The sequence below is a fragment of the Drosophila teissieri genome, chromosome 3L, assembly GCF_016746235.2.
Source record: "Drosophila teissieri strain GT53w chromosome 3L, Prin_Dtei_1.1, whole genome shotgun sequence".
NCBI classification, from domain to species: Eukaryota; Metazoa; Arthropoda; class Insecta; order Diptera; family Drosophilidae; genus Drosophila; species Drosophila teissieri.
Genome location: NC_053031.1, coordinates 21,425,587 through 21,449,132, shown reverse-complemented (window position 1 = coordinate 21,449,132; position 23,546 = coordinate 21,425,587). Strand labels below are relative to the sequence as shown.

Below are 23,546 nucleotides of genomic sequence, written 5' to 3'. Positions count from 1 at the left end.
TATGAAAAATTATAGTCTAATATCGTTCCACCATGCAATACTTAAAGTTAATTTAACTATTGAAAATAAAATGTAAGCTTCGTGCAATGTGCGCCGCATAAACGTTGCCACCAATGCGAACGCTTAATGAACAGCTGTAGCTAGGCGAGTGTTTATTATTCGTTCGCTCGCAGTTTTTATCTGTTTGTTGGGCGCATAATTGGTATTTAAATTAATCCAATGAAATAAATGCTCTACAAACTAGGAGGGAGCCCAGGTATATGTAAAAACCCTGCAATCAAATCTGTGACACAACGACAACGTGAGTTATGATTCACTAAGGCGACCACCTTGACCTTTGACTTTAATAAGCCACCGGCATCGATTCGGATATTATATTGGATTATTTTTACGATTTCTCTTTAATGTTTACTTTAGCATTTTCTATTTATGCTTCCCCGCCTGTTTGCGTTAACTAATCGCCGTGCTAATCTCCACAGGTCGTTACTGATAAGCGCCGAAATCGGCTAAACTTTGGAATTGAAGCTCATTTGCTTTTTGGGCACTTTAGAGCGCAGAAATGGACTCGGACGACAACTCAAGTGGTACCATTACCGGCAGTGATCTCGGCCAGCGTTATCGGCATGCAGGCGACTTAACTGGCGAAGCCCCAACCAGACCCGTAAGTGTACTTTGAACCACTTCGCTGCATTTTCGTAAACTTCCAGGGGGTTAAATACTATTTTTCCTGAAAGTTTGCAAACAGATGCTATTCCAAAAGAAAAAAAAATTACATACATACATATATATTCTTTATCAACGTTGATAAAGCTCCGTTTGTATGTACATATGGATATACATTAAATTGAATGTTGCCTATATGCAGGTGTCTTCCAGATTCTGTAGAGTTTTGTATATGTACATAACTGTATTATGGAAATGGTTTACCATTCCAAAAAGATCCCTTGAGATCTACTTCTCTAAAAATAAAACAATATGCAACTTGAAATGATGGTGAAATAAAAAAGCAGACTCTTTTTAATAGGACGTTTTATGTATTTTTCTTACCGTAGTTCGCCGAAATCAGCATTACGGTTCCATGGGGACACATATCCGGCAAGTGGTACGGTCCGCAGAATGTCCAACCGATTTTGGGACTTCACGGGTGGCAGGATAATGCGGGAACCTTTGATCGCCTAATGCCACTGCTGTCGCCGGACGTGGCTTTCCTCTCGATCGATCTTCCTGGCCACGGGCTATCTTCCCGACTGCCTGATGGCTGCTACTACAACTCCGTGGATAATTTGTATGTTATCCGCCTGATCATGAAGCAGTACAAGTGGGAGAAGGTATCCTTGATTGGACACTCAATGTCGTCTATTATTTGCTTCGTTTTCGCCGCGGTCTTCCCGGACAAGGTGGACATGATCATTGGAATAGATGCCCTGAAACCTCATCAGCGTCCGTATCCGTCGGTTATTAGGACCATGGAAACCCGTTTGGATGAGTTCTTGCGGGAAGACGAAAGGAACCGGAGTAAGAACGAGCCGCCGAGCTACACCTACGATGAACTTATTGAGAGGGTCTATATCGGCACATTCCATTCGGTGAACAAGGAGCACTGTAAGCATTTGATGGCTCGCAACATTGGCAAGTCAGAGAAGTACCCGGATAAGTACTTCTTCTGCCGCGATCGGCGTCTCAAGTTTTACAACTATGCCATTGGGTCCCAGGAGCTGTGTGTGGAAATGGCCAATCGGATCACATGTCCTTACTTGTTCATCAAGGCCGCCCAGTCCTCGTATTTCGAAGACAAGAAGTATTACGACGAGGTGCTGGATGTGCTGTTAAAGAAGCCCAACTTTGAGTACCTGGAGGTTAATGGCTCGCACCATGTGCACATGAACGATCCAGAGGCCATTATTGCACCGTTCAACAACTTTATCCAGCGCTTCGGACCGGCGGCAGCGGCTGCATCCCGCCAGAAGGCCAAGGAGGCGAAGGAGAGCAAGCTTTAGACCAATCCAGTGGTAACTAGAGCATATTTATTGTTGTACAGATTGTACAGGTTTTTATACTTAATTGTTTATGCTATGTGATCGCGGCAGAGGACTCGGCTCTGCTATAAATACACAATGTTCATAAGCCGAGAGGTTTTTCGACTCCGATTAATGGGGAAGTCGTGGAGGATACCAGGAAACTGGTTACGTGGAAGCTTACCCTTCAGTAAAGCGCCCATAGTGTAGATTTAAAATCTTTTTATTTTTGTAAGGCTCCGGCATCAATAAATTTGTTTTGTTTTTAAATGAGTACTATAATGAAGAGCTTACCATATTGTTATTCAAAAAAATATAAATATTTTTCCAATTCGGAAACCATTATCTTTAAAGTACTTAGTTAACATAGTTATAACATAAACACTTTTAAATAATACAAATATTATCTTATGAGTATTTATAAATATTATTGTAATTAATTTTTTGCTAATGATTATTTTTTTATATTTCAATATGCAGCGTTTTTGTGTTCATTATAAGTATTTCACTGTAATTGGGCTTATATATTTTTTGTAAGGCCCATTTACAGAAGTAACTTGTCTTCCGAACGCCGGCAGATGACCTACATCTTCTTCACGAGTAGAATCCCAGCAGCGAAAGTGTTAATAACCCGCAAACCAGTTTCGCAAATCCCAGCTGGCTGTTGCATCATCTAGACTTTTTTCAGGCTGCATGATCGTTTTCAGTTGTCGGTGTCCACTATGGAGGTCACTCTCGGTTGGATTTACATGGAAATGATTGTTTGCTAGGTATATATTTTTAAAAATAACTCAGCTGAGGCAACAGGGAAAAGAAGCCAAGTAAGTGGATGGCCATGCTTCCACATTTGTCTGCGCTCATGTTCGTCTGGTGTTGCTTCTGCTCAATTTTTTCTCTTGACTTGGTTAGTTCCTGGGTCTGGTTTGGAGTGTGATAAATGATCTTGGACTGCCGTTTAATTTGTCTTAATATGGTAACAAATTTAAAACGCAAAACTATTGATTTAATTATAAAAAGCATTTTAGAACAGTGTTGGTCCTACGTTCCTTACTCAGATTGAAAATGAATTATTACAAATACTGGAGGCGTACTTTAAAAGGTTATGAAAAATCAGGTTAAAATAAAGAATTCTGACACAATCTGACATCGATTTTAAATTTTTTGATTTGCATCTTTGAATAAACAACCTTACCCCAAAAGCTATTTCAGCTCTTAAGTGTGACGTTAAAAAGCAAATAAGATATTATAATATATTTTTTTGGAATTTTAAGTTTGGAATTTTAAGTTTGCAATTTGGTACAGCTAATTTTTGCCGATTTGTATAATGAACATTATAACATACTTCGCTCTGTTCAAATGATCAGCATTGCTGTGGGTATATTTGATGTAACTTTTTATGTTTTTGTTTTTAGGGGTATTTATGTACAGACTTTCTAGAACTAGATTTAACTCATGTTTAGCAAAAGCACTGACTAGGCTTTAAATGGGGTTCCGATCGGGTATTTACGGCCGTTGGGGGTGGGCGGCGATGTATTCCAGGGCGCGGAGGATGGCCTCTGGAATTGGGGGAGCGGTGGGAAGGTGATCGCCCTGAGGCTGGAAGCCGTTCTCATCGGCGACGTAGGTCAGTGAGATGGGAATGCCTTCGGGCGAGACGTAGGAGCTGCTTCCGCTAATTCCATTGGAGTTTCCGGCCTCCTGGGCCTGGATGCCATTACTGGTCTCGTAGGCGAATCGGTAGTTGCCGTCGGCATCGGCAGAATCCACTTCCTCGCGGGTAATCACGGCATCCTTGTTAATGTTGTCCGCATAGACATTAGACAGCATCAAGGCGGCGAGCAGACAGAGCGACTGAAATGGTTACACTCGGTCACATCTGGACTTGAATCTGGATCCTTGACGGAGGCTATGTCTACTCACTAGCTTGAACATCTTGCTGGTTTCTGGGCTAGTATAATCCACACTGGTTGGGTGATCTTCGCAGGCGGTGGTTTTTATAGGCAACCAACGGCAACGTCGACTTTGGCGTTGGCGTCGCCATCGCTGACGTCTCTAATCTGGCTCTGAACTCCAAAAGCCGCTTCAAACTAAATATCAAACTTAATAAGTTTGTGTGTTTTTTCGGCAGCAGCATACCGATCGAACTCAATAAAATTCCGCTCAGCTGCCGGCAAAAAAATGGAAAGGAGATCTCGATTTGAGCATCGCAATGCAAAATACCCTTGCCTAGCTGAGTTTATCTAGAAATCATCGGCATTTAGCTTCGGTTAATTTAATTATCGGAATATAATTTTTGTGTATCTTAATCGGTACTTCACGCGATATATAAATAATGCCGGAAACTATTTTCTTTTTGATTAATCGGACTTGTGTTTTGATCTGGGCTAACGATTTTTCTCTACTGCGAGAGCTATGCATTATGGTATTATACAAGTTATTATACAAGAAAAACTAAGCTCACCTGTAAGGAACAAAAAAAGCACAGGCAAGCAGGTACCGTCATTTAAAATTAAATGTGTTTTGTAATTCTAAAAAATGGATATCTACATGTCTTAATCTTAAAAATCATCGTTGTTCCGCAAACCATTGATCCAAATATAGCAGCCTTAGCAATCAGCTGAAGCAGCTGAACCCATTCCAAGTGGCTTCTGCCGATGGATCAACACACTTCTGCATAGGTAGCGGTAATCATCTGACGCTGCTCTTAATGGCCAAAAGTAGATTCGTTTGGCTTTTGGCGCTTTTGACGACGGTAATGGAACATGTGACTGTGACATTCGCCCATAGAGGGTAAGTTCAGAGATGGACCTGGATTTGGAAGGGGGCAGCAGCTCGTGGCGAGCTAATTTAATTCCATCTAATTTATCATTCGTTTCGATTTTATTTTCATTGGCCATTTGGCTTGCTATGAGCGCAGGCGGACAACCTGTTTGCTCATCAAGGAATTCTTAAATTCCCAAAAAAAATCAGCAAGATCAGCTTATTAGCATACAAATTTGCTGTCCAGTAATAAATTGTTTTCTAGGCCTAATCGCACTTACCACTCCGCCTAATAAAATGCCCATCAATTGACGCTCCACGTACCTGTATCCGAGGCCTATACGAGATCTGTGACGTATTGGACAGATGGCAACATTCACTGAAACCTGAATTGCTAAATTATCAAAATATATGTATATATACAAATTCTCAGATCATTTCGACGTCTGCTTACCGCCGTATAGATGCATTCCGAATATCACGGGATATTAAACAGCAGTTCTATAACGTTCTTAAACAACATTTTGATCTATATTTGCATTTATTTATATTTTTATAAAATAAAATACAAATTAGACACGTTGGAATAAATCTGGTTTCCAATTATAGCAAAACTGCAGACAAACACTCCCAGCAAAAAAAACATATGTCAGGGCAAAGTTTCGGTATAAAATCCGTACTTATCCACATGATAAATCACCCGTATGTATCCTCCATCGGGCAGGTTAAAGTGGAAGTATCCAGGTATTTCATTGTCCAGAATTTGCACCTCTGAATTGATAACATGCGTGACAAAGCCATCAGATTTGGTGTTGTATTTGGGTATCGGGTGTGGCTCAACATCCAGAAATATTAGAAGAAGGAAAATGCACTGTAAATACCTAAGGATTACCCCAACAGATTAGTGTGTGTCTATAGCTTCGCTTTCATTCTACCTGAGTTGGGAATAATATACCATTTTATGACGATTATTTCCTGGGTGGTTTGCTTATCGGGATTTTGAAACAAAGTTTACAAATACATAGAAAGGTGCGAACTATATTAAATTACTAGCTTACTCCAGAGTTTGCACACTTCCTTATTTACCAAAATGATTCTCAGCAATTAACACCAGTTTGCAACGGTCGATGATGTTTGCTAAGCTAATTTCGAAAGAAAAATGTTCAGGTTGTTATTCAGATTATCGCTGAGTCCATTGCAATTAATCAATTCCCCGAAGATCAAAGTGAACCATTAATTAAAGTCATAAATGTAGGGTATCAGAAGATCACACACTGCATCGCTTGGCTGGATCGTCTTCGGCGGCGCTCCGTGTGACATGCTGCCCGGCGACCTTGTCCATGTTTCAACAGCCAGGGGCACAAGGTAAATATACCATCGCACCTGCCGCTCCATTTGAAAGACTCGAGCCTAGGGCGCAACTCCAATTGAAAGTTGTAACAAGAAATCTTCAGCTCGTGTTGGGAATTTCCAACGGCGTTTTGAATGAACCCAAAGAGTCGCATTAAACAGCAATTTTTATTTGATTGTAATTCAACAATTAGTGGTATCTCGTGCGAAACCGAATCCGAAACTGAAACCGAATTAAAGCATACAATATAAATTGTTGGCAAATGACTCATGTATTTTAACTATAGGTCATCCGAGCATTGTTGTTATTGTTTCCCATTATTGGTAGTATGATAAAAAGACATTGTGGCAATTATACCCACCTCCCGGGTCCTTGTGATTCAACGAGAAAAAAACCCGTTTAGGTGCGCGCCACTAAAGACAAGGGTCTCATCCATATAAAAGACGCACTTGAGCTGATCAAATTAAACAGTTGCACTGCAAGCAGCATCATCACAGCATCACCGCTTTTAGAGAAAAAAATCCCAAGTCCCATCACCATGTACAAATATGTAAGTTCGGATGGTCTCGGTACGCCTCATCCCCCAGATGGCCACCACTCTAATCCATGTATTTTGCTCCCGTAGATGTTCTGCCTGGCTCTCATCGGCTGCGCCTGCGCCGACAATATCAACAAGGATGCCCAGATCCGTAGCTTCCAAAACGACGCCACTGATGCCGAGGGTAACTACCAGTACGCCTACGAGACCAGCAATGGCATCCAGTTCCAGGAGGCGGGCAACCCCAACGGAGCACGAGGTGCCGTGACCTACGTGTCGCCCGAGGGTGAGCACATCTCGCTGACCTACACCGCTGACGAGGAGGGCTACCATCCAGTGGGTGACCATCTGCCCACCCCGCCTCCCGTGCCGGCGTACGTCCTCCGTGCCCTGGAATACATCCGCACACATCCCCCGGCGCCCGCCCAGAAGGAGCAGTAACATGGAGTAGCACCAGCACTCCAAAGCAGAAACCCCACATTAAAACTGCGGCCAGTCATTGTTATTTAGGTAGTTATCGTTAATAAAGGATTTCGATACAGATCATTTTCGTTTATAATATAGTAAACCTGGAAAATAAAATATTCATATCATTATCCGTTAATTGATGTCCATCTTATAGTTCTTCGAATAATATAGAAGCGTATTTTGGCTAAGACAAGGAAGTCTGCTCAAACACTTCATTTAATAGAAAAAAAATCACGCAGATGGCATTTACACTTTAAACATTTTTTTATTATCCTCCTTTCTCTTTCAAATTGCTAAAGAATATAAAAAGACCAGTTAATCCCTCATTTCGATGAAAATAACAAGTTTTAAGTATATTTCATTAATTAATCTTCTTTTATTTCTACAGCTTCATCATCATTCCCGAACCCAAATAATTAAATTTTTGAATACCAGCCAACGGTGATGAAAATTAAATTAAATGAAACAAAATCACATGTTTAACAAACTATACTTTTGGGCTACCAACCAAAAAACAAGCACTAGGCTTCACACAGGTTTTCTCAATTTGTGGCATTTTATTCGCTTAAAAGATATGTTATGTCAGTTTAAATTCGAGCGAGCCGAACTTGGTCGAAATTTTGCAAATGCTGCCCGAGACGCTCTTTTGAAGGGGGTTGTTTAAACCCGGAAAAAACTTCCGTTTATTATTAAGCCATCGAAAGGTCGCCCAATCAAAGTTGCGACTGTTTTCCATCCAGTTTTCAAATTTCCATATCTGAGAATAGACGTAAATATTAATCAGACACGCAGACAAATAAAGCTGTTCGCAGTTAATGGGATAACAAGCTAGAATTCGTGGGGGTTTTCTCTGTGTTTACTTTGTGTTTTCTGTTTGGTCGAGCCCCATTGTTCGCTCTTTATGGGCACGAAGACCGTAAATTCACGCCGTGAAAGAATCAATGGATGGATGGATTGATTTATAACCCAAGCAGAACAGCCCGAGGGCAAGAAACATTTGCGCATTTGGAAGTGCTTAGAACATCTAGCAACAACTTAGCCTAGGTCTTAAGTCTTAAGCTACTAAAGTTAGTTGGTGATTAGTACATGCTATGGTATGTTCAGCCTTCTTCACGGACACTTGCATCCAAGTTGATGTGTATGGTGGATAGAATCCAGTCAGGAACTTCACAAGAAGTGCGGCGTCTTTAGCTTGCCATCCTCGGTATGTGTGCGAATGTATTCCAAGGATCGCAGAATATAGTCCGGAGTGGGCGGTGGCTGCGGCAGATGGCGACCCACTACATGAAAACCCAGTTCATCGGCTATGTAGCGCGTCTCGATGGGATCGCCCTCCGGTGAGGTGTAGCTATAGATGCCAATGGTCTCCAGCGGAGATCCTGCCGCTTGTACATCGATTCCATTGCTGGTCTTAAAGGCGTACTTGAACACTCCTTCGTCATCCAAGGGCGAAACCCGGAAGTCTGTTATCTGGGCATCCCGCTCAGTGGCGCCGACCAATCTTCTGATCCGGCGAACCCTCACCAGACGGGCATCCACCTCCACCCAAATCAGGGCCAAGAACACCAGGGCAATTAGCTGAAACCAAGAGAGGTCTTATCAGCCTTCAAGTTCACAGATCGGATGGGGAAAACAAATGGACACAGGGTCGAAATGCTTACAAAATTTCGCATATTTCTCTCGGTTTTAATTCAGTGTGTCTTTTCGCACTGTCAGCAATACACGATAGTCACTCGGGGTTTTATGATAGGTTTTGTAATAATTTGTAATATCCAGATTTGATGTAATCCGCTGCGGAATTCCGACGTCTGCGAGGTTTAAAGTTAGCCACCGTACTGCCACTGCGGCCAGCTGGTATCTTCAAATTTATATGAGGTAAACAACGGGCCAAAACGTAAGCCACGAAAATCTAATAAGCATAACCAAATTCCAATAATCGGTGGCTCTGGCGTCTTCTGAGATAAAACGCTGCTCTTTGTGGTTACCCTGCCCACCAATTTTTGGTTCTCGATAGCAGGTCATTTTGAAGCCACTATATAATTCATTTCCGTTTATCATGTTTGCTTATTCATATTTTACGATATCATACTTTGGATGCTAATAAACGCGATAATAAAATGTGATAAGTAGCTCGAGTTCTTGAAGATCTGCTTCCAATTTGATGTGGAGTTTATGATGCCGAGTTTCCGATTTTGGGTTTATTGTTATTATTAAAAGGCAGCAGTATATGGAATGGAATATATAAATATTAGTTTCGAATTAAGTTAACTGTGTGAAGTAGTAAAATCTAGATCAATAGATTCATCACATCCCATTGTTAATTTCTACCAATATATGATACTACCAAACTATGATATTAATGCGTAATTAATTGAAGTTTTTTATATAACCTCTTTATCCGTAAAATATGATACCACCTAGGGTTCCCAACACGGAAGTATTTTGGCGCCCAGCATGTTCTGAAATATTCACATGAAAACTATTAAATAAATTTTTTGAGCCTTTTCTGGTTTTGAAACAAATGCAAATGACAATTATTAAAATCATAGCAGATGTGATCAAATCGTAGAAAATAGGCCATTAAATTATAAAAGTCATCTGAAGCTAGATTAACACAAAGTTTTTGTTAACAATTTTGTATTTGTTAATCTGAAACTGATGAAACATAGTTAACGGTTCGAGTTCCTTATTTGGAATAGAAGCGACTATGCTCCTCATAGGTTTCGCAGCAGACTGATTGAGCCTTATAAAGTTCGTTGCCTAAATCTTTTGTTTTGCGCTCCACATGTGAGAGTGTAGCATACATTATGGTAATTTTGGTAGAACGCTCAGCATAATCAGCCGTTGCTTATGCTTATATTTACGTGTGCCTAAGTTATCGTTCTCCAATGTGTCAGAAAACCCACTGCGAAAGAGTCGTGCAACGTATAATAGTTCATAGACTACGAGAAGACAATCTCTGGCAGAAGGAGAACTGGAAAAGGCAGTTCATTTGTAGTTTTTGATTTCGGCTTTCTAGTTTTTCGTGTTTGCGTTTCGCAGTCGATTCTAAGGTTAAACTATTTGGCGTCGATTTGTGTTACTTAATTATTGTTGTCCGCGAAAAAAGATCACAACTCGTTTGATTTGAAGATTTATGTCTGAAAATTGGCCGGAGATTATTTTCGCTTCATGCTTTCATCTTCGTCTAGTGCAAACGTCTTAATTAGCAAACAGTGCTTAACGCAAACAAAGATAATGCAAAAATAATTAGGCAATACAAATGTATTCTGATTGATGTGCTGATTGATTCTTCGCACCGACACCTTGACAAGCGGCAAAGTTGTAAAGTTTTTAAGCTATGCAAATAGACGGGGTGCGGGGCTACATTATACAAATCGTGCAAGGTCTAGGTCTACATAGCTCCATATTTCACACAGTGGGTCGAGATATTTATATTTAAGGGGTTGCACTTTCAATAACAAATAGAAAACAATTTTTTTTAAGAAATAAAAGTTGCTCAAAAACTTTCCAAAGATAGGCGAACCAAAGGTAGTTTATTTATACATAAATGCATGAATTATCTTTTCAGTACGTTTTTCAGGTAAAGCATTTCATTTTCTAAATTTACCCATTTGGACACTTTATATTGAGACAATCAAAATCCAGTTTTAAACAGAAGTTATTTCACAGGCTAAATAACTCATTTAACGAAAAGAAAAAAAATTCCAAATCAACCATGATCAATGGTTGTGCAGTAAGAACCATTAGTTTCGCTTGAGATCTCGAAAAAGTTAATCGAAGCTGACGCATTGAACGTATATTTAGCACGCCTCATTAAATCAATTTAACATATAAATTGAATTGGATTTTTTGGCTGAGCAGTAATTTGAACTATTACCTTTCAGAGCTGAAAATATAATTTAAATATAATAAATTAATAACTAAATGGCACAATTTGTCAGCGGCTGGGATGTCTGCAAGTTAGACATATGAATCTTAGTCGAACCACTGTGCATAACTTTCGATTTTAGATCGGATTGGCATGCAGGCACACCTACAAATGGACCCCGAAAAATGCAAAACAGCTTCATTGGGAGGCGATATTGGCCGGCCGGGCATTAGCACAAAATCAATATAAATCAAAACACGGGCCACGAACATGTATTTGTTTTTTTTAGGAATATAATGCCTCTGCTTTTTGGTTGCACCATTTCCCTGGCTATGCTGTTTGTCTTCCTCATCTAATATCTCGAGAACGAATCCCAGAGAGGCCGCTGGTTAGCTGAAGCTTCCTCTATATAAATCGAAAGCTTCCTTTTCGGCCTGGTCAAATGTTTTTTGGCCAGTTTTAATTAAACTTTCGAGCGCAGCAGATCGCGTCGCATTAACTGCCGCTCCATAACGGTTAATACTGGGATACTGACTTTGATTCTGGTTCAGAAGCAGCAGTATCGATATATCAGGTTCAAAATCCACACGGCAAAACAAACAGTTGAAATAAATTTAATGTAATTAGGCGATGATGTCGTTCGGCAAGGTTTGTGCGACTTTTTATGACTGGTATTTGATCTATTAACCAACTGAACCCCCAACCACCCAATCAGATTGTGGTATTCCTGGTCCTAGTCCTAGCTCACCTAAAGCATTGTACGGCCTTTACTGCGCCATCTTTGGAAAGGACCATCTACTACCGGAATACGCCACCCGATCCGTTTGGTCACTACAGCTTCGAGTTCCAGACCACAAATGGCATTACCACCAGAGGAGCTGGTAATGAGAATGGAGCCGTCGGAGTGGTTCAGTTCGTTTCTCTCGAGGGAATACCCGTTACATTCTCCTACGTGGCCGATGCAAATGGATATCAGCCCACCGGAGATCAGATTCCTGCCATCCCGCTGCACGTCATCCGCCAGTTGGAGTACATCCGCACACATCCACCGGTGGATGAGCTGCGCTCGAGACGTTGGTAAAAAACTCTACAACATTACAATAATTATAAATTGACTTCTAAATAGCTGCCGATGGGCTGGCTGAATATACAACTGGATACAGTTCGCAATATTTTTATTTCGTATTTATGTTAATTATTTTTGCATGCAAATCGGACAATATGACAACAACAAAAGCATGCCAAGGTATATGGCAAGTCAATAAATATTCTAGAATTATAAATAAAGTACTAGACTTAATTGATCTGCGTTCCTGAAGTCCGGAAAGTTTGCCTAAAGGAAGGAACTATGATTAATAAATAACAAACGAAATTGCGAAACGGGACAAAATATGATAAGCAAGTCAGTGGAATTTTTAGCTGCGGATACTTCAATTGAAAAGTTATGCTGGCTGGGATGCAGAAAAGGAAATAAGTAAACAAAGATAAATAATTAATTAAAGTAAACTTAAAGTGTCTGAACAAAAAATTTAAAAAATTTTTGTAATAGTTGCAAAAGAGAAGATAGAATGTAAAAATATTTTATCTTTTGATAATATTTTATAAATTACAAATTTCTTAGATTTGTGGATTGCGAACGAATTAAATATATTTTTGATGTTTATGACTTGAAAGTAAAACTTAGTTTTTATAAACGCCATTTCGGTCTGACATAATTTATCGAAAGCGTGTTGAAACCGGCAACTATTATTATGAAATATGCTAAGAATGCTCCTTTTAGAGCCAAAGATTTATGGACTGCAAAACTAGTCGAAGTCAAGTTTTCTATGCTAATGACTAGCAAATCCAGCGCACTGAAATGCCAGCTTTCATCACTGTTAATCTGTGAGCTTTGCTATAAATTTGTCATACCAATCCGATCCGATGAGCGACCTTGTCTTTAAGAACGACTTTCGCTTTTGCGATGGGGCAATCGGCGAGAAGATTGCGCCTGTCGCCGCTCATTTGCATGTGGGCTCCTAATTAAGGCCGTTGCATAATGTTGACCGACTCTCGAAGACCGACTTAATGTAACCAGCAGACTAATAAACCAAGTGGAGTTGACACCGTTTAATGTCACCGAACCGAAACAAGTTGCTGATTGATGCTATCGCCTCAAACTAATCCCCAATTTGGTTCCGGCCTCGAAAAGATTACCGCGGGCATCTTTAAAAGCTCACAGTGTATGTCACTGAATGCCACTGCTGCTGCATCCTAACCACCAGTTAGTTGCTAGAACTCCATCCCACTTAAACTTATTCAAATATGAATTATTCATGGCGGGTTCGTTAATCTTATCTTCCTTTCAACAGATTCATTGGATAAATGACAAACAACCCGCAGGCGCAGATCACCAATTTGTACACGTTCTATTTCTATATACATAACTATCAAATTAGTTCCACTCAAACCGTATCCACGTGCCAATCCGGTTGATGTTTTCAGAATCACAACATTCGCTGATTTACGGATCGGAACGGGGCATTCATAAAGCTTTCATGACAGTTCAAACGCTTTAATGCCACCGCTGGGAGTTTAGTATCCAACTTAGTATCAAATCTTATTAATCAACTACCTGACAACAACAAATTTAAATATAGTCGTACCTCAGCAGCCAACAGGTGTTGGGCAATTAAGAACGAGTCGAAAGTTTCGGTTATTAAATATGCATTCATAGCCGACTAATCTATTTATAAAGGTCGATGAACTTTTTGACTTATGAAATGAATGGTGGAAACCATACTGACAATATGTAAACGTTGGGACTGCCTGCTGAATTATGGATCATCTGTATTCATTGGAACAAAGTTGCCATCAGCTTGTTAACTGAACTTATCTGAATTGATTTACATGCATACCGAATTCCAAAGATCGTACACAAAGTAAAAAGGAACACGAAACCGATGTTTGTTTGTTTCTTTACAATTATATATTTCAAGTTGCTTGACATATATGTATGTATATATCTGGGTGTGTTTGTGGCCTGGGTTTCTTTGTTTTGGGTGTGAATCTGGAGTTTATGGAAGTCGGAAGAGGGAATTGTTCACCTGTCCTTATATTTTTACGGGGATCACTAGTTCTTAGGAAGCATCACTATTTCTGAGTTTGTGCCGATTTCGGAACTCTGTTTTCATCAAATTTTGGTTGTGTTTAAATCGATTTATTTAGTTTAATTGTTGAGTTAGCGTGTAAATACATACATTTATCATATTTCAAGTATCTCACATAAACTCTATGTTTATACATTTTTTTGTCGCTTTCATCTTGTAGTTTTGTCTATACTATTATTAAACCTAGACACGATTTTTAAGAGGCAGCCAAAGAGATCTGAGCTGAGATCCCTGGCAGCCTAGTGCGAAACGGACCGAATGAACAATTTGATTGATTGAATTAGTTTTATCTTCTGGTTCGGGAATAAGAAATAGTTCTTTTAGTTTACTGGAGTGTTTAATACATATACTAAATGTAAATATATATTGAAAAAGTTCATGTGTGTATTTCTGTCTTCGTGTTCAGTTGTCTGTAAAGTTGTTTCGGTTTTGGGTGTCAGGGTGTAGGTTCCAAATCGTGGTGTGCAAAAGTCCTCCAGAGATCTTGAGCGCGCCCACAGCTAAAACCTGTAGTAAACAATAAAGTCTTAATATTCCAGTTCACTCTGGTATTTCCGTTAACTTACCAGTCCTCTTCGCTTGCCAGTATGGTATAGTGGTCACCGCCACGCCCCTAAGGCCAATCCTAGTCGGCCTTTGTCTCCGTAAACTCCTCCAGGGCAAAAAAGCTGCCGCCAGAGGGGCCACCAGTGCTGCTGGCCGTGCTCGTGGCAACAACGGTGGTGGATGCCGTGGCACTGGATGCCTCCGACACTTGCACTTCTTCGCCGGCCGTGGCGGCAGCCGCCTCCTTGTCATCTGCACTGTCGGAAGCGCTGACTGCCTGCTGAGCGGCCTCCAGTACTTGCTGCTGAACCTGGACGATAGGCTGGCCATCTTCCGTGTACGACACGGACACTGGGATGCGGGTTCCATCCTCGCTAATGACATGAGCGCCTTCCTCACCATCCTGTCCCTGCTGGATAATTAACTGCCCTTCGGAGTTCAATAGGGAGGCATCGATAAGCTGCTGTTCATTGTTGTCGCCATGCACAAGTACCATCTGGCCACTGCCATCGGTCATCATCTGGAGGGTTTCGCCCTCAAGTCCCTCGCCGGACTGCAGTACTCCAACGCTTTGTAAAAGCTGCTGTATTTGCTCGGGATCTTGCACAATTATTTGGTTGCCTTCGGCGTCGGTCAAGATGTGGTTGTCCAGTTGAAGAAGATGGCCGTTCTCGTTAACAATGAACTTGATCTGGCCGCCTTCCACCTGCGCTTGCATCGCTTCGTCAAGTTCCATGGCCACATGCTCGCCACCTGCAGATTCAACAGCCTCGCCCTCGGCTCCAGCACTGGCAGTAACCTCGCCTTCGCCTGATTCACCGCCTTCTGCGGTTGCGGCAGTGGCCTCCGACTCAGTTGTGGGCGTATCTGTAGTCTCACGCTTAGACCCGACTTCCCCTTCGTCCGATGGTTGTGGTTCCTCAGCAGCGGCGGCTTCCTTCGAATTGACACTTTCGCCAGCCTTGACCTTGGCTTTCTCTTGGCTTGCTTTGCTAGCCGTCTTGGTTTCCTCTGAAGTCTCAGCTTCAGCAGCTGCAGCCTCGTTGTCATCATCTAAACTGGGCATGGAAACGGGAGCGGCGTTGGATTTGCTATCAGCAGAGGAGGCCTCACCGCTTTCGCCCTTGGCATCAATGCTGCCCTGCGACTGGGATTCGTCTTCGGCTTGATCCAGATTTGGCATGTCAATGCTAACAGAGACGGGTGCTGTGGCATTGGGCGAATCCTTTTGCGATTGGTCTCCGTCCGGTTGCGGGATAGTAATGTTGAAGGTTATGCCTCCACTGCCCTCCTGCGAAGTAATTACCATCTCACCGCCTTTGCTTCCCGACTTGGCCGCCTCTCCGCTCTCGTTCTTGTCGGAGTGGAGCTTTTCAAATAGGCTCTCAATGTCGGCCTCTGCATTTTGCTCGCTGCTCTCGTCTACGGTTTTACCAGATGCGTCCCCGGGTTCATCGCTTAATAAAGCCGTAGCTGCCGAATTAAGGGCAGTGGCTCCGGCTGAAGTTCCCTTCTTGTCACGTCTGTGGGTCTCCATGTGGTGGTTGTAGTATGTCTCCTGGATGAAGGTCAGTGAGCAAATGCTGCACGAGAAGAAGCGGATGTTGTTCTCCGCCTCGGTGGTGGCCACCACAGCAGCTGCAGTTGCCGAAGCAGGCACGCTATCGCTGAGTGCCTCATCAATGGTCTCTTGGAGTAGCTTCTGGGTGTTCAGGTTCTGGCTAACTGGCTGCTTGGGCGATACCGTCGAGGCGGTAGGATTTTGATGCACTTCGAAGTGCTTAACGAGCAGCTCTCGCTTCGGGAAGGTCATCGAACAGGTACCACACTTGAAGAAGTTGGTCTGATGCTGTTTGGCATGCACAGTAGCTGCTTCGCGGGTCTCAAAGCGCTGAGAGCACAGCCGGCATTTAAAAGGCTTTGGTTTACCAGCGGCATGCTTGCGCATATGCTCATCAAAAACGCCCTTGTCCGTAGACTTGAACTGGCAATGGTTGCATGTGTACAGCGATGTTCCAACCACGTTCAGATTCTCGGTGGCAGCAGCAGCAGCGGCAGCTGCAGCCGCAGCCACGGGAGCAGCAGATGCCGGTATGGTGGTGGTGCTGGTCACCAGTACATTGGTAGCGTGATTCGTCTCCATGTGCTTGCGCAGGCTGTTCTCGTTCACGAAGTTAATGTGGCACATGGCACAAGTGTTATCCATGGCGGTGTTGTGGTCGCGGACCATGTGCTGCTTCATGGCTCCGAAGTGCGGGAAGATTTTGCGGCAGGTCTTGCACTGGAAGGTCTGCTGCTTGCAGGTTTCATAATGCGTGTTAAACAGTCGCATATCAGAGGTCTTATAGTCGCATGAGGTGCACTTATAGATCTTGGTGGCCTTGCGTTGGACTGTTTGAGTTCCCTGGACGCCGCTCTGGGTGGTTCCTGGGGCGATCTTAGACTGGCCAACTGTTTGATTACAGAATTGGTGTTACAAAATATTTAAAATTTCTGTATTCAAGTGCTTACCGGGGTTTCCCTGCAGGACCTTACGTGGACGCAGCAATTCCGCACTAGGACTCTCCTCCAGCGAGCGATTGGCGGCTCCGCCGACCATTTTCTGCATCTTGAGCGGCGGACTGCTTTCCAAGCCCACATCCTCGTTAATTGCATACTTCTTGTTAAGCAAACTGATGAGGTTCGTCTTGACGCGCTCCACGTCGTTTTCCAGGCGGTCGTAGTAGTTCACCAGGTTGGTGCAGCGTGAGCACACGTAATCCTCGCCACAAACGATGACGAGGAAACCCTCGCCCACGAGCTGGGCCAATTTGTTGGGGAATTTGGTGGAAGTGTGCGTGGTGCACATCTCGGTTAGCGAAGTCTGCGGCTCGCAGCGGTCATCGCAGATGTAGCATCGCGTGGCTAGTCCGCCGATACCCAGACCCGACTCTGCATCGTTGACCGCCTGCTGCTGCGCTACTCCACCGACGGATGAGGTTCCTCCGGCAGAGGCGCCTCCCCCTCCACCACCGCCGGGTACCAGCAGACGCGTCGACTTGAGGATTCGCGGCTGGCTGGGACCGGTCACAGTGACCGCTCCGCTACTGAGCAGATTGTTAAACTTGCGGTAGGTGGCCGGATTCAGTTGGTTGTTCATCTCGTAGCGTTTTGGATTCGGATGAGCACGCCGTAGTGATGGTGTTTTTCGGTTTGTGCGGGCGCAACACGCGCAACTGCAAGCCGCTACTTTTCAATATTAATCGGCGATTACGACAAACTGCACTTCTGCACTCAGGTTGGGCACCTTGCTTGACTTTATTTATTGCTCGTAATCGGATCGGCCACTCGAACGAACCTATCTATCTTTTTTGAACACCAGAAACAACAATCTCCTCCGTTTTTAATTCTCGGTTTCGTTCTGGGTTGTCGCGGCGTCACTTTGACTGTACTAAAGACTCGGTGCTGTATTTTTTAGGGTTAAAAATGCGTATGTGCTGCAGCGGTTCTCGTCGGCCGCGTATGGTCGTCTCATTCTTTAGCATGCTCGCTGCCCTGGCACGGCGGGAAAACATGGGCTAGTTGTTTCGCTCGCACGCCACGGAAATGGCGGCCACCAGGGAGGTCGAGTACGGTCAGACAGCGAAAATGTAACAGCGTTGCCGTACTATACAATGACGGGATTAATTACTTTATAAAATAAAACATTAAAAAGGCTTATTGCGATTGGCAAGTGATTGAATACAAATAAAGATTTTTTTCTTGTAATTATTTTTATAAAAGCTTAATAAATAGAACGTTTTAGCTTGAAAGGCGATGACGCGTCTTGTCTGTCATGCAACGTCAAACATTAGCAGTGCGTTTCGCAAGTAGCAGAAGGCGCCTTTGCGCGCGCACTTTGAATGCTTAATTAATTCTCCCAGTAAATAGTTGGCATACTTGAACTCTGAGGTAAGCATTAAATACTTGCATTTACGCAGTGATAAAGGCCAACAGCACTAATGTGCTAATACAGAAGACCGATAAGATTCTGGAATTCCAAATTTAGCCATTCGATTTAGGTCTCTCTTTTACATTTCAAGCCAAGGGAAAGTCGTGGAGGAGGGGGCTCTCTTATCAGTAGTGATAATATAACTTACGACCTGATAAATGTTCCAGCCAAACCACAGAACTCAGTTAACGAACGAAACGAAAAGCGAGCGGATACCGCCTCGATCGAAGCGAAACATAAAAAAATAAAAGCACCTGGCCAGTTGGCTTTTTGTTAAAAGAATCATTATCGCAAGTTTATCGGAAAATAAAGTAAACGGAAGGCAAATTTAATTGTTCGGCCCGATCGTTCAGTTGGCCCACAGACGTCGCGTACTGCAAAAGCGCACTCAACCCGATCGATTTGAGTCCGCACCCGCATCCGGGGCGTGAGAATATCAAGCAATCGAAACCACCCCTATACATCAAACAGTCACAGCAAAATGTATCCAGCACCAGCGGCGAAAATCAAGCACTTTGGCTCCCTCAGAAGGGCAGCAGTTTGGGCCGGAATTCTCGGAGTGGTAAGTCAGCGGCTGGATTTCATTATTGCAGTCTAGGCCACCAATCGACCGCGACCCCGTTTCAAGCCCATTGATAAGAGATATACATTGAACGCACTTACTAAGATTGGATGGTCTCTCCCTATCGGAAAGTCCAGTTTTCCAATTGGTAGAGAGAAAAACTATGCGAAAAAGATAAAAGATAAACAGATAATGCCGATTGACGTGTGTAAACAAGTGAATGAACAAAAGATCTAGATTGGGTCATTATAAACGGAATTAAATATAAAGAAAGTTGCCTAATTGTTTGGGTGTGAATAATATAAGCCATCCACCTCGATTATGACGGAACAAAAAGGGCAAACTGAAGTTTAAGCGATACAATTCTTTTATTTCGTTTACTTTTAGGAGAAAAATGAATTTATTAAAATCTTTCTGAACAAGTGAACAAATAAATGTAGTGCGCAATTTTATTTAGTTAGCTTATGACTTTTTTATATATTAATATTTTTCCTATTTTATGTCTATTTTTATATTAGGCTCAGTCTATCATCTGGATGGGTTTGACCATAACAGCGATATGTGCCTTCAATTGTGTCCTGTATATTACAAATGAACTCACCTATGGCTCCATGGTCAAGACTGTATTCTTTGACGTGTACTTCAAGGGCGGTTGCAAGATGAATCCCAGTGATTACCAGAACTACGACCAAACTATTCTGAATACAGTGACTACTGTTTTTGATCCCACCCAGATTTTGATCTGGAATTCGGTGTACCTGGGCGTTTCGGTTTGCTGGCTCATTGTCTCCGTTGTGCTGCTACTGTGTAAGTATTTCAAGAACCGGAAATGAACTGCATATAGAATTGTGATATCGAAACCTTTATGATTCACTTGGAGAAATCTATAAATTTGTTTATCAAGCAGCCAAAACTTTCGATAAAATCAAAAGGCCCTCGCATGGCACAAAGCCGTAAAGCCCAAATAAACAAAACTTAATGATAAGTTCGCTTGGAACTTATATGATGGGTTATATAACGATTTCATTGATGGTACTTCCCCAGAATATTACTTTCTTGGCATTTGCTGGCTGGCTTACAAAGAATTAAGAAAATTAAGCAATAAGGGAACTAAGAAGACACATGTCGTTTTCTAAACTTAAACGTAGAACTTACTAAACTTCTAAATTTATCGGTAGACATTTTTGAAAAAAATAATGAAATTAAAAAATATATACAAATATTGGAAAAAATTTGGCGTGGCTGTTTTGGGCGGTTTGTGGACGTTAGAGTAGACGTGACAGCATTTGGAAACAAACTTGGTGCGAAAGCTGCATGATTATCTCAGCATTCTAGCTTTTATAGTTCCCGAGGCGTTCATACGGACAGACGGGCATGGCCACTTCGAAACGATTGGCATGTTATAAACTTGTCAATGAATCTAATATACCCTTTTACTCTACGAGTAACGGGTATAAAATGTTAGTACGTACATAACTGGTGTTTTTTTTAGAGGTATAGAACTTTAAGTTGGCATTACTGTTCAAGATGGCGACCGATTTAACAGCTGTCAAGTGATTTATTCTCAGTTTGGTTTGGCAATTCGTCATGAATAGACTCACGCCTGAACAACGCTTGCAAATAGTGCAATTTTATTTCGAAAATAATGGTTCTGTGCGGAATACGTATCGCGCACTACGTCCATTTTATCGTCGACAAAATCGTCCATCAGAGCAGTTAATTCGATTAACCATGGACCGTTTTCGCACCGCGTTTACTCTTATTGATAACTCGCATCCCCAGAGACGCCGTACGGTGCGTACAGAAGAAGCTATTGCTGCTGTAGAGCGTAGCATTGAGGAAGACCCGAATGAATCCATCCGCCATCGAGCACAGGAATTGGATCTGTGTCCATCCACTTACAGTCAATGGTGATCGGTATAGAGCCATGATTACTAACTTTTTCATTCCTGAATTGAACGACCATAATGTCCAGGAGCTGTGGTTCCAACAAGACGGCGCAACGTGTCACACAGCTCGTGCCACAATCGATTTATTGAAAGACACGTTTGGTGACCGCCTAATTTCACGTTTTGGACCTGTGAATTGGCCTCCAAGATCTTGTGATTTAACACCGCTAGACTACTTTTTGTGGGGCTATGTAAAGTCATTGGTCTATGCGGATAAGCCACAAACGCTAAACCATTTGGAAGACAACATTCGCCGTGTTATTGCCGATATACGGCCAAATATGTTGGAAAAAGTCATTGCAAATTGGACGTCCAGATTGGACTACATCCGAGCCAGCCGTGGCGGTCATATGCCAGAAATCATATTTAAAATGTAATGCCACAAGATTATCTTTCATGTCAATAAAATTCATGTCAATCGAATAATCCATCGTTGTTTTATTGCAATTTAAAGTTCTATACCTCTAAAAAAAACACCCGTTACATATGTAGTTATATTATGACTCAATCAAAATACTGCTCAAATACAAAATTCATAAATCATCAAAAAACATATCTAATCTAGTAATTGATTAATTAAAATTTTAATAAAATATATTTACTTAAATTTTATAACGAAAGTTATTGGCTCTTTGACACATTTCATGGGAAACTATACACAATGGTTTTTAAAATTATATTATTTAATGACTTAATTATAAGTTTGATTGATGTATCACCAATAAGTAAGCCCATTTAAGTATCACATGTTTAGCGCCTTGGTTTTTTTCTGACAGTCTTGCCCGTGATGGATTATACTTGAATTTATAGCCCCTTTACATTCTTTCCATTTCAGGGGTGCGCAAGGACAACCCAAAGCAGACCGTGACTGCGATCTACATCTGGGCCTTCTTCGTGGCCGCCATATGCTGCATGGATGTAGCTTCCGGAGTGATCTTCGGAGTGGATTACGGCCGTTTCCACAAGGAGGCTCTGAGATATAATGCCAATAGTATCAATGCTGGTGTCATTTATCCCTTGGCTGCTACTTTAATCGCCGGAGGAGTGGCTGCCATTTCCATGATGATCATCTCCTTCAAGGGATTTGTTCTGTGGTTCATTAACTTTGGGCTGCTCGTATACCTCGTCGTGAGAGCCATTCGCATTTCCACCGACAAGGACAATGTGGTAAGTTGTGGTAGGGTCTCCGGGTGAGCTCATCGCACACTTATGTTGGGTGACTTCTCCGTTGTCTTTTCTGGTTTCATAAATTTTCGACACTGTCTTTGAAAATATTCCAGCAACGTAGAAAGTAGAAATCGGCGGGCAGCGACTACGACATGGCTAAACTTAGCACTTTGTCGCCATTAACTCAATGTGGTGGTGGTAATTGCTGATAAGCTGGTTTTCAATTTGGCATCAGGTTTGCCTGATAGCGGGCTCTTGGGTTTTCGGTTTTGAATCACCGAACACAATGGAAAACGATTATTTACTGTGCATTAAGTGCGGGGGTTCTTAGCAAGGATCGTTTCCTGGAACTAAGGTGCCCTTAAGTCAGTATCAATTTGAAGTTTTGCAAAAACAAAAAACCCAAATATCTTCTGTAATAAAATACATGTTACAAAAAGTGGAATATGAAGTATCATTCTTGTTTAAAAATAAACGAACATGTCATTTTCCGCAGGATACTTTGTTCAATCCTCGCAAGGATTCCAATGATATTCTGACCACCAGGACTCCGATCCGCGCATACGAAGAGTAAGTAGAAACGATCAAAAATCCATAACAACTTGAAACTAAATCTCGATTTGTATTGACAGGGTGGAGGTCCAGGCGTATAACAACGCCGCTTACGTTCCGGAAACCCGTTCCATGGCCGAGACCATCGAAGTGAACGAGGGAGCCATTGTGCGGGCAGCGCACTTGTCGATGGATTCGAACCTGATGGATCGTCGATTCCGGGACCTCAACGCGTTCCAGCAGTATCCGCCTCCGAATCCGCAGCAAAGTCGCCCGCTAAAGCAATCATCGCAGAATCCCACGGAGACCATCGTGGTGGCCACCTCGGGATTCCCCGTACCAGACTATTCCCCGCAGCCCAGCCCCAATGGGATTCTGCGTCCCCACCAATACTAGATTACTAAGCCCCTTGGCGCCCCTCCAAAAAGCCCGATTCGACACTATAATTCTCAATAATCACAGCTAAAGTTTAGTTCAAATTGTATCAGCGGGAGCAACTTCTTCTGCTTGTTTATTCTTATTTATTTGCATGTTTATAACCAAATAAGTGTACAGTTGTAAATATATAAAGACGTTCTAGTTCCACAGTGGAATGGTATTTGTTTATACATGTAAATTAGTTTTTTTATAGAGCTGATAAGAAAAGTA

At 42.3% G+C, this 23,546-nt stretch overlaps 8 protein-coding genes across 9 annotated transcripts; 4 read left to right on the top strand and 4 right to left on the bottom strand.

The window, feature by feature from the left end:
• The first annotated feature begins 124 nt into the window (after positions 1 to 124).
• Positions 125 to 2,303, top strand: LOC122616037 (probable serine hydrolase). 2 transcript variants are annotated; one of them, XM_043791282.1, is made up of 3 exons: positions 125 to 256; positions 480 to 661; positions 1,053 to 2,303. In XM_043791282.1, exons 2-3 carry the CDS (start codon positions 560 to 562, stop codon positions 1,995 to 1,997), a joined length of 1,047 nt encoding a protein of 348 aa, XP_043647217.1. In that variant the 5' UTR covers positions 125 to 256; positions 480 to 559; the 3' UTR covers positions 1,998 to 2,303. The 2 variants fall into 2 exon arrangements, with proteins under 2 accessions (XP_043647217.1, XP_043647216.1); XM_043791281.1 differs by having other exon boundaries at positions 126 to 301.
• Positions 2,304 to 3,518: 1,215 nt separating this feature from the next.
• LOC122616038 (pupal cuticle protein Edg-78E) lies at positions 3,519 to 4,066 on the bottom strand. The gene is made up of 2 exons (XM_043791283.1): positions 3,936 to 4,066; positions 3,519 to 3,866 (listed from the first exon to the last, which is right to left on the bottom strand). Exons 1-2 carry the CDS (start codon positions 3,945 to 3,947, stop codon positions 3,519 to 3,521), a joined length of 360 nt encoding a protein of 119 aa, XP_043647218.1. The 5' UTR covers positions 3,948 to 4,066.
• A 1,292-nt stretch (positions 4,067 to 5,358) lies between these two features.
• On the bottom strand, positions 5,359 to 5,745 carry LOC122617793. Its single transcript, XM_043793780.1, has 2 exons — positions 5,711 to 5,745; positions 5,359 to 5,656 (listed from the first exon to the last, which is right to left on the bottom strand). Exons 1-2 carry the CDS (start codon positions 5,731 to 5,733, stop codon positions 5,425 to 5,427), a joined length of 255 nt encoding a protein of 84 aa, XP_043649715.1. The 5' UTR covers positions 5,734 to 5,745; the 3' UTR covers positions 5,359 to 5,424.
• A 901-nt stretch (positions 5,746 to 6,646) lies between these two features.
• On the top strand, positions 6,647 to 7,105 carry LOC122617645 (pupal cuticle protein Edg-78E). The gene is made up of 2 exons (XM_043793570.1): positions 6,647 to 6,676; positions 6,752 to 7,105. Exons 1-2 carry the CDS (start codon positions 6,665 to 6,667, stop codon positions 7,103 to 7,105), a joined length of 366 nt encoding a protein of 121 aa, XP_043649505.1. The 5' UTR covers positions 6,647 to 6,664.
• An 873-nt stretch (positions 7,106 to 7,978) lies between these two features.
• LOC122617241 (pupal cuticle protein Edg-78E) lies at positions 7,979 to 8,805 on the bottom strand. Its single transcript, XM_043793002.1, has 2 exons — positions 8,794 to 8,805; positions 7,979 to 8,710 (listed from the first exon to the last, which is right to left on the bottom strand). Exons 1-2 carry the CDS (start codon positions 8,803 to 8,805, stop codon positions 8,300 to 8,302), a joined length of 423 nt encoding a protein of 140 aa, XP_043648937.1. The 3' UTR covers positions 7,979 to 8,299.
• A 2,682-nt stretch (positions 8,806 to 11,487) lies between these two features.
• LOC122617242 (pupal cuticle protein Edg-78E) lies at positions 11,488 to 12,658 on the top strand. The gene is made up of 2 exons (XM_043793003.1): positions 11,488 to 11,651; positions 11,719 to 12,658. The coding sequence occupies exons 1-2, from the start codon at positions 11,634 to 11,636 to the stop codon at positions 12,082 to 12,084; spliced, it is 384 nt and encodes a 127-aa protein (XP_043648938.1). The 5' UTR covers positions 11,488 to 11,633; the 3' UTR covers positions 12,085 to 12,658.
• Positions 12,659 to 14,186: 1,528 nt separating this feature from the next.
• Positions 14,187 to 18,168, bottom strand: LOC122615555 (RE1-silencing transcription factor). The gene is made up of 3 exons (XM_043790526.1): positions 17,210 to 18,168; positions 14,719 to 17,149; positions 14,187 to 14,659 (listed from the first exon to the last, which is right to left on the bottom strand). Exons 1-2 carry the CDS (start codon positions 17,835 to 17,837, stop codon positions 14,778 to 14,780), a joined length of 3,000 nt encoding a protein of 999 aa, XP_043646461.1. The 5' UTR covers positions 17,838 to 18,168; the 3' UTR covers positions 14,187 to 14,659; positions 14,719 to 14,777.
• Positions 18,169 to 18,854: 686 nt separating this feature from the next.
• On the top strand, positions 18,855 to 23,508 carry LOC122617150. Its single transcript, XM_043792873.1, has 5 exons — positions 18,855 to 19,230; positions 19,749 to 20,037; positions 22,015 to 22,346; positions 22,843 to 22,916; positions 22,979 to 23,508. Exons 1-5 carry the CDS (start codon positions 19,150 to 19,152, stop codon positions 23,292 to 23,294), a joined length of 1,092 nt encoding a protein of 363 aa, XP_043648808.1. The 5' UTR covers positions 18,855 to 19,149; the 3' UTR covers positions 23,295 to 23,508.
• Positions 23,509 to 23,546: the final 38 nt, after the last annotated feature.

Coding starts and splice junctions, on each gene's coding strand:
- LOC122616037 (XM_043791282.1), top strand. CDS start 560: ATGGACTCGGACGACAACTCAAGTGGTACCATTACCGGCAGTGATCTC. Junction 662..1,052: donor GCGAAGCCCCAACCAGACCC/GTAAGTGTACTT, acceptor TTCTTACCGTAG/TTCGCCGAAATCAGCATTAC.
- LOC122617793 (XM_043793780.1), bottom strand. CDS start 5,733: ATGGTATATTATTCCCAACTCAG. Junction 5,657..5,710: donor GTATATTATTCCCAACTCAG/GTAGAATGAAAG, acceptor GGTAATCCTTAG/GTATTTACAGTGCATTTTCC.
- LOC122615555 (XM_043790526.1), bottom strand. CDS start 17,837: ATGAACAACCAACTGAATCCGGCCACCTACCGCAAGTTTAACAATCTG. Junction 17,150..17,209: donor GGTCCTGCAGGGAAACCCCG/GTAAGCACTTGA, acceptor GTAATCAAACAG/TTGGCCAGTCTAAGATCGCC.
- LOC122617150 (XM_043792873.1), top strand. CDS start 19,150: ATGTATCCAGCACCAGCGGCGAAAATCAAGCACTTTGGCTCCCTCAGA. Junction 20,038..22,014: donor CTCCGTTGTGCTGCTACTGT/GTAAGTATTTCA, acceptor TTTCCATTTCAG/GGGTGCGCAAGGACAACCCA. Junction 22,347..22,842: donor CCACCGACAAGGACAATGTG/GTAAGTTGTGGT, acceptor CATTTTCCGCAG/GATACTTTGTTCAATCCTCG.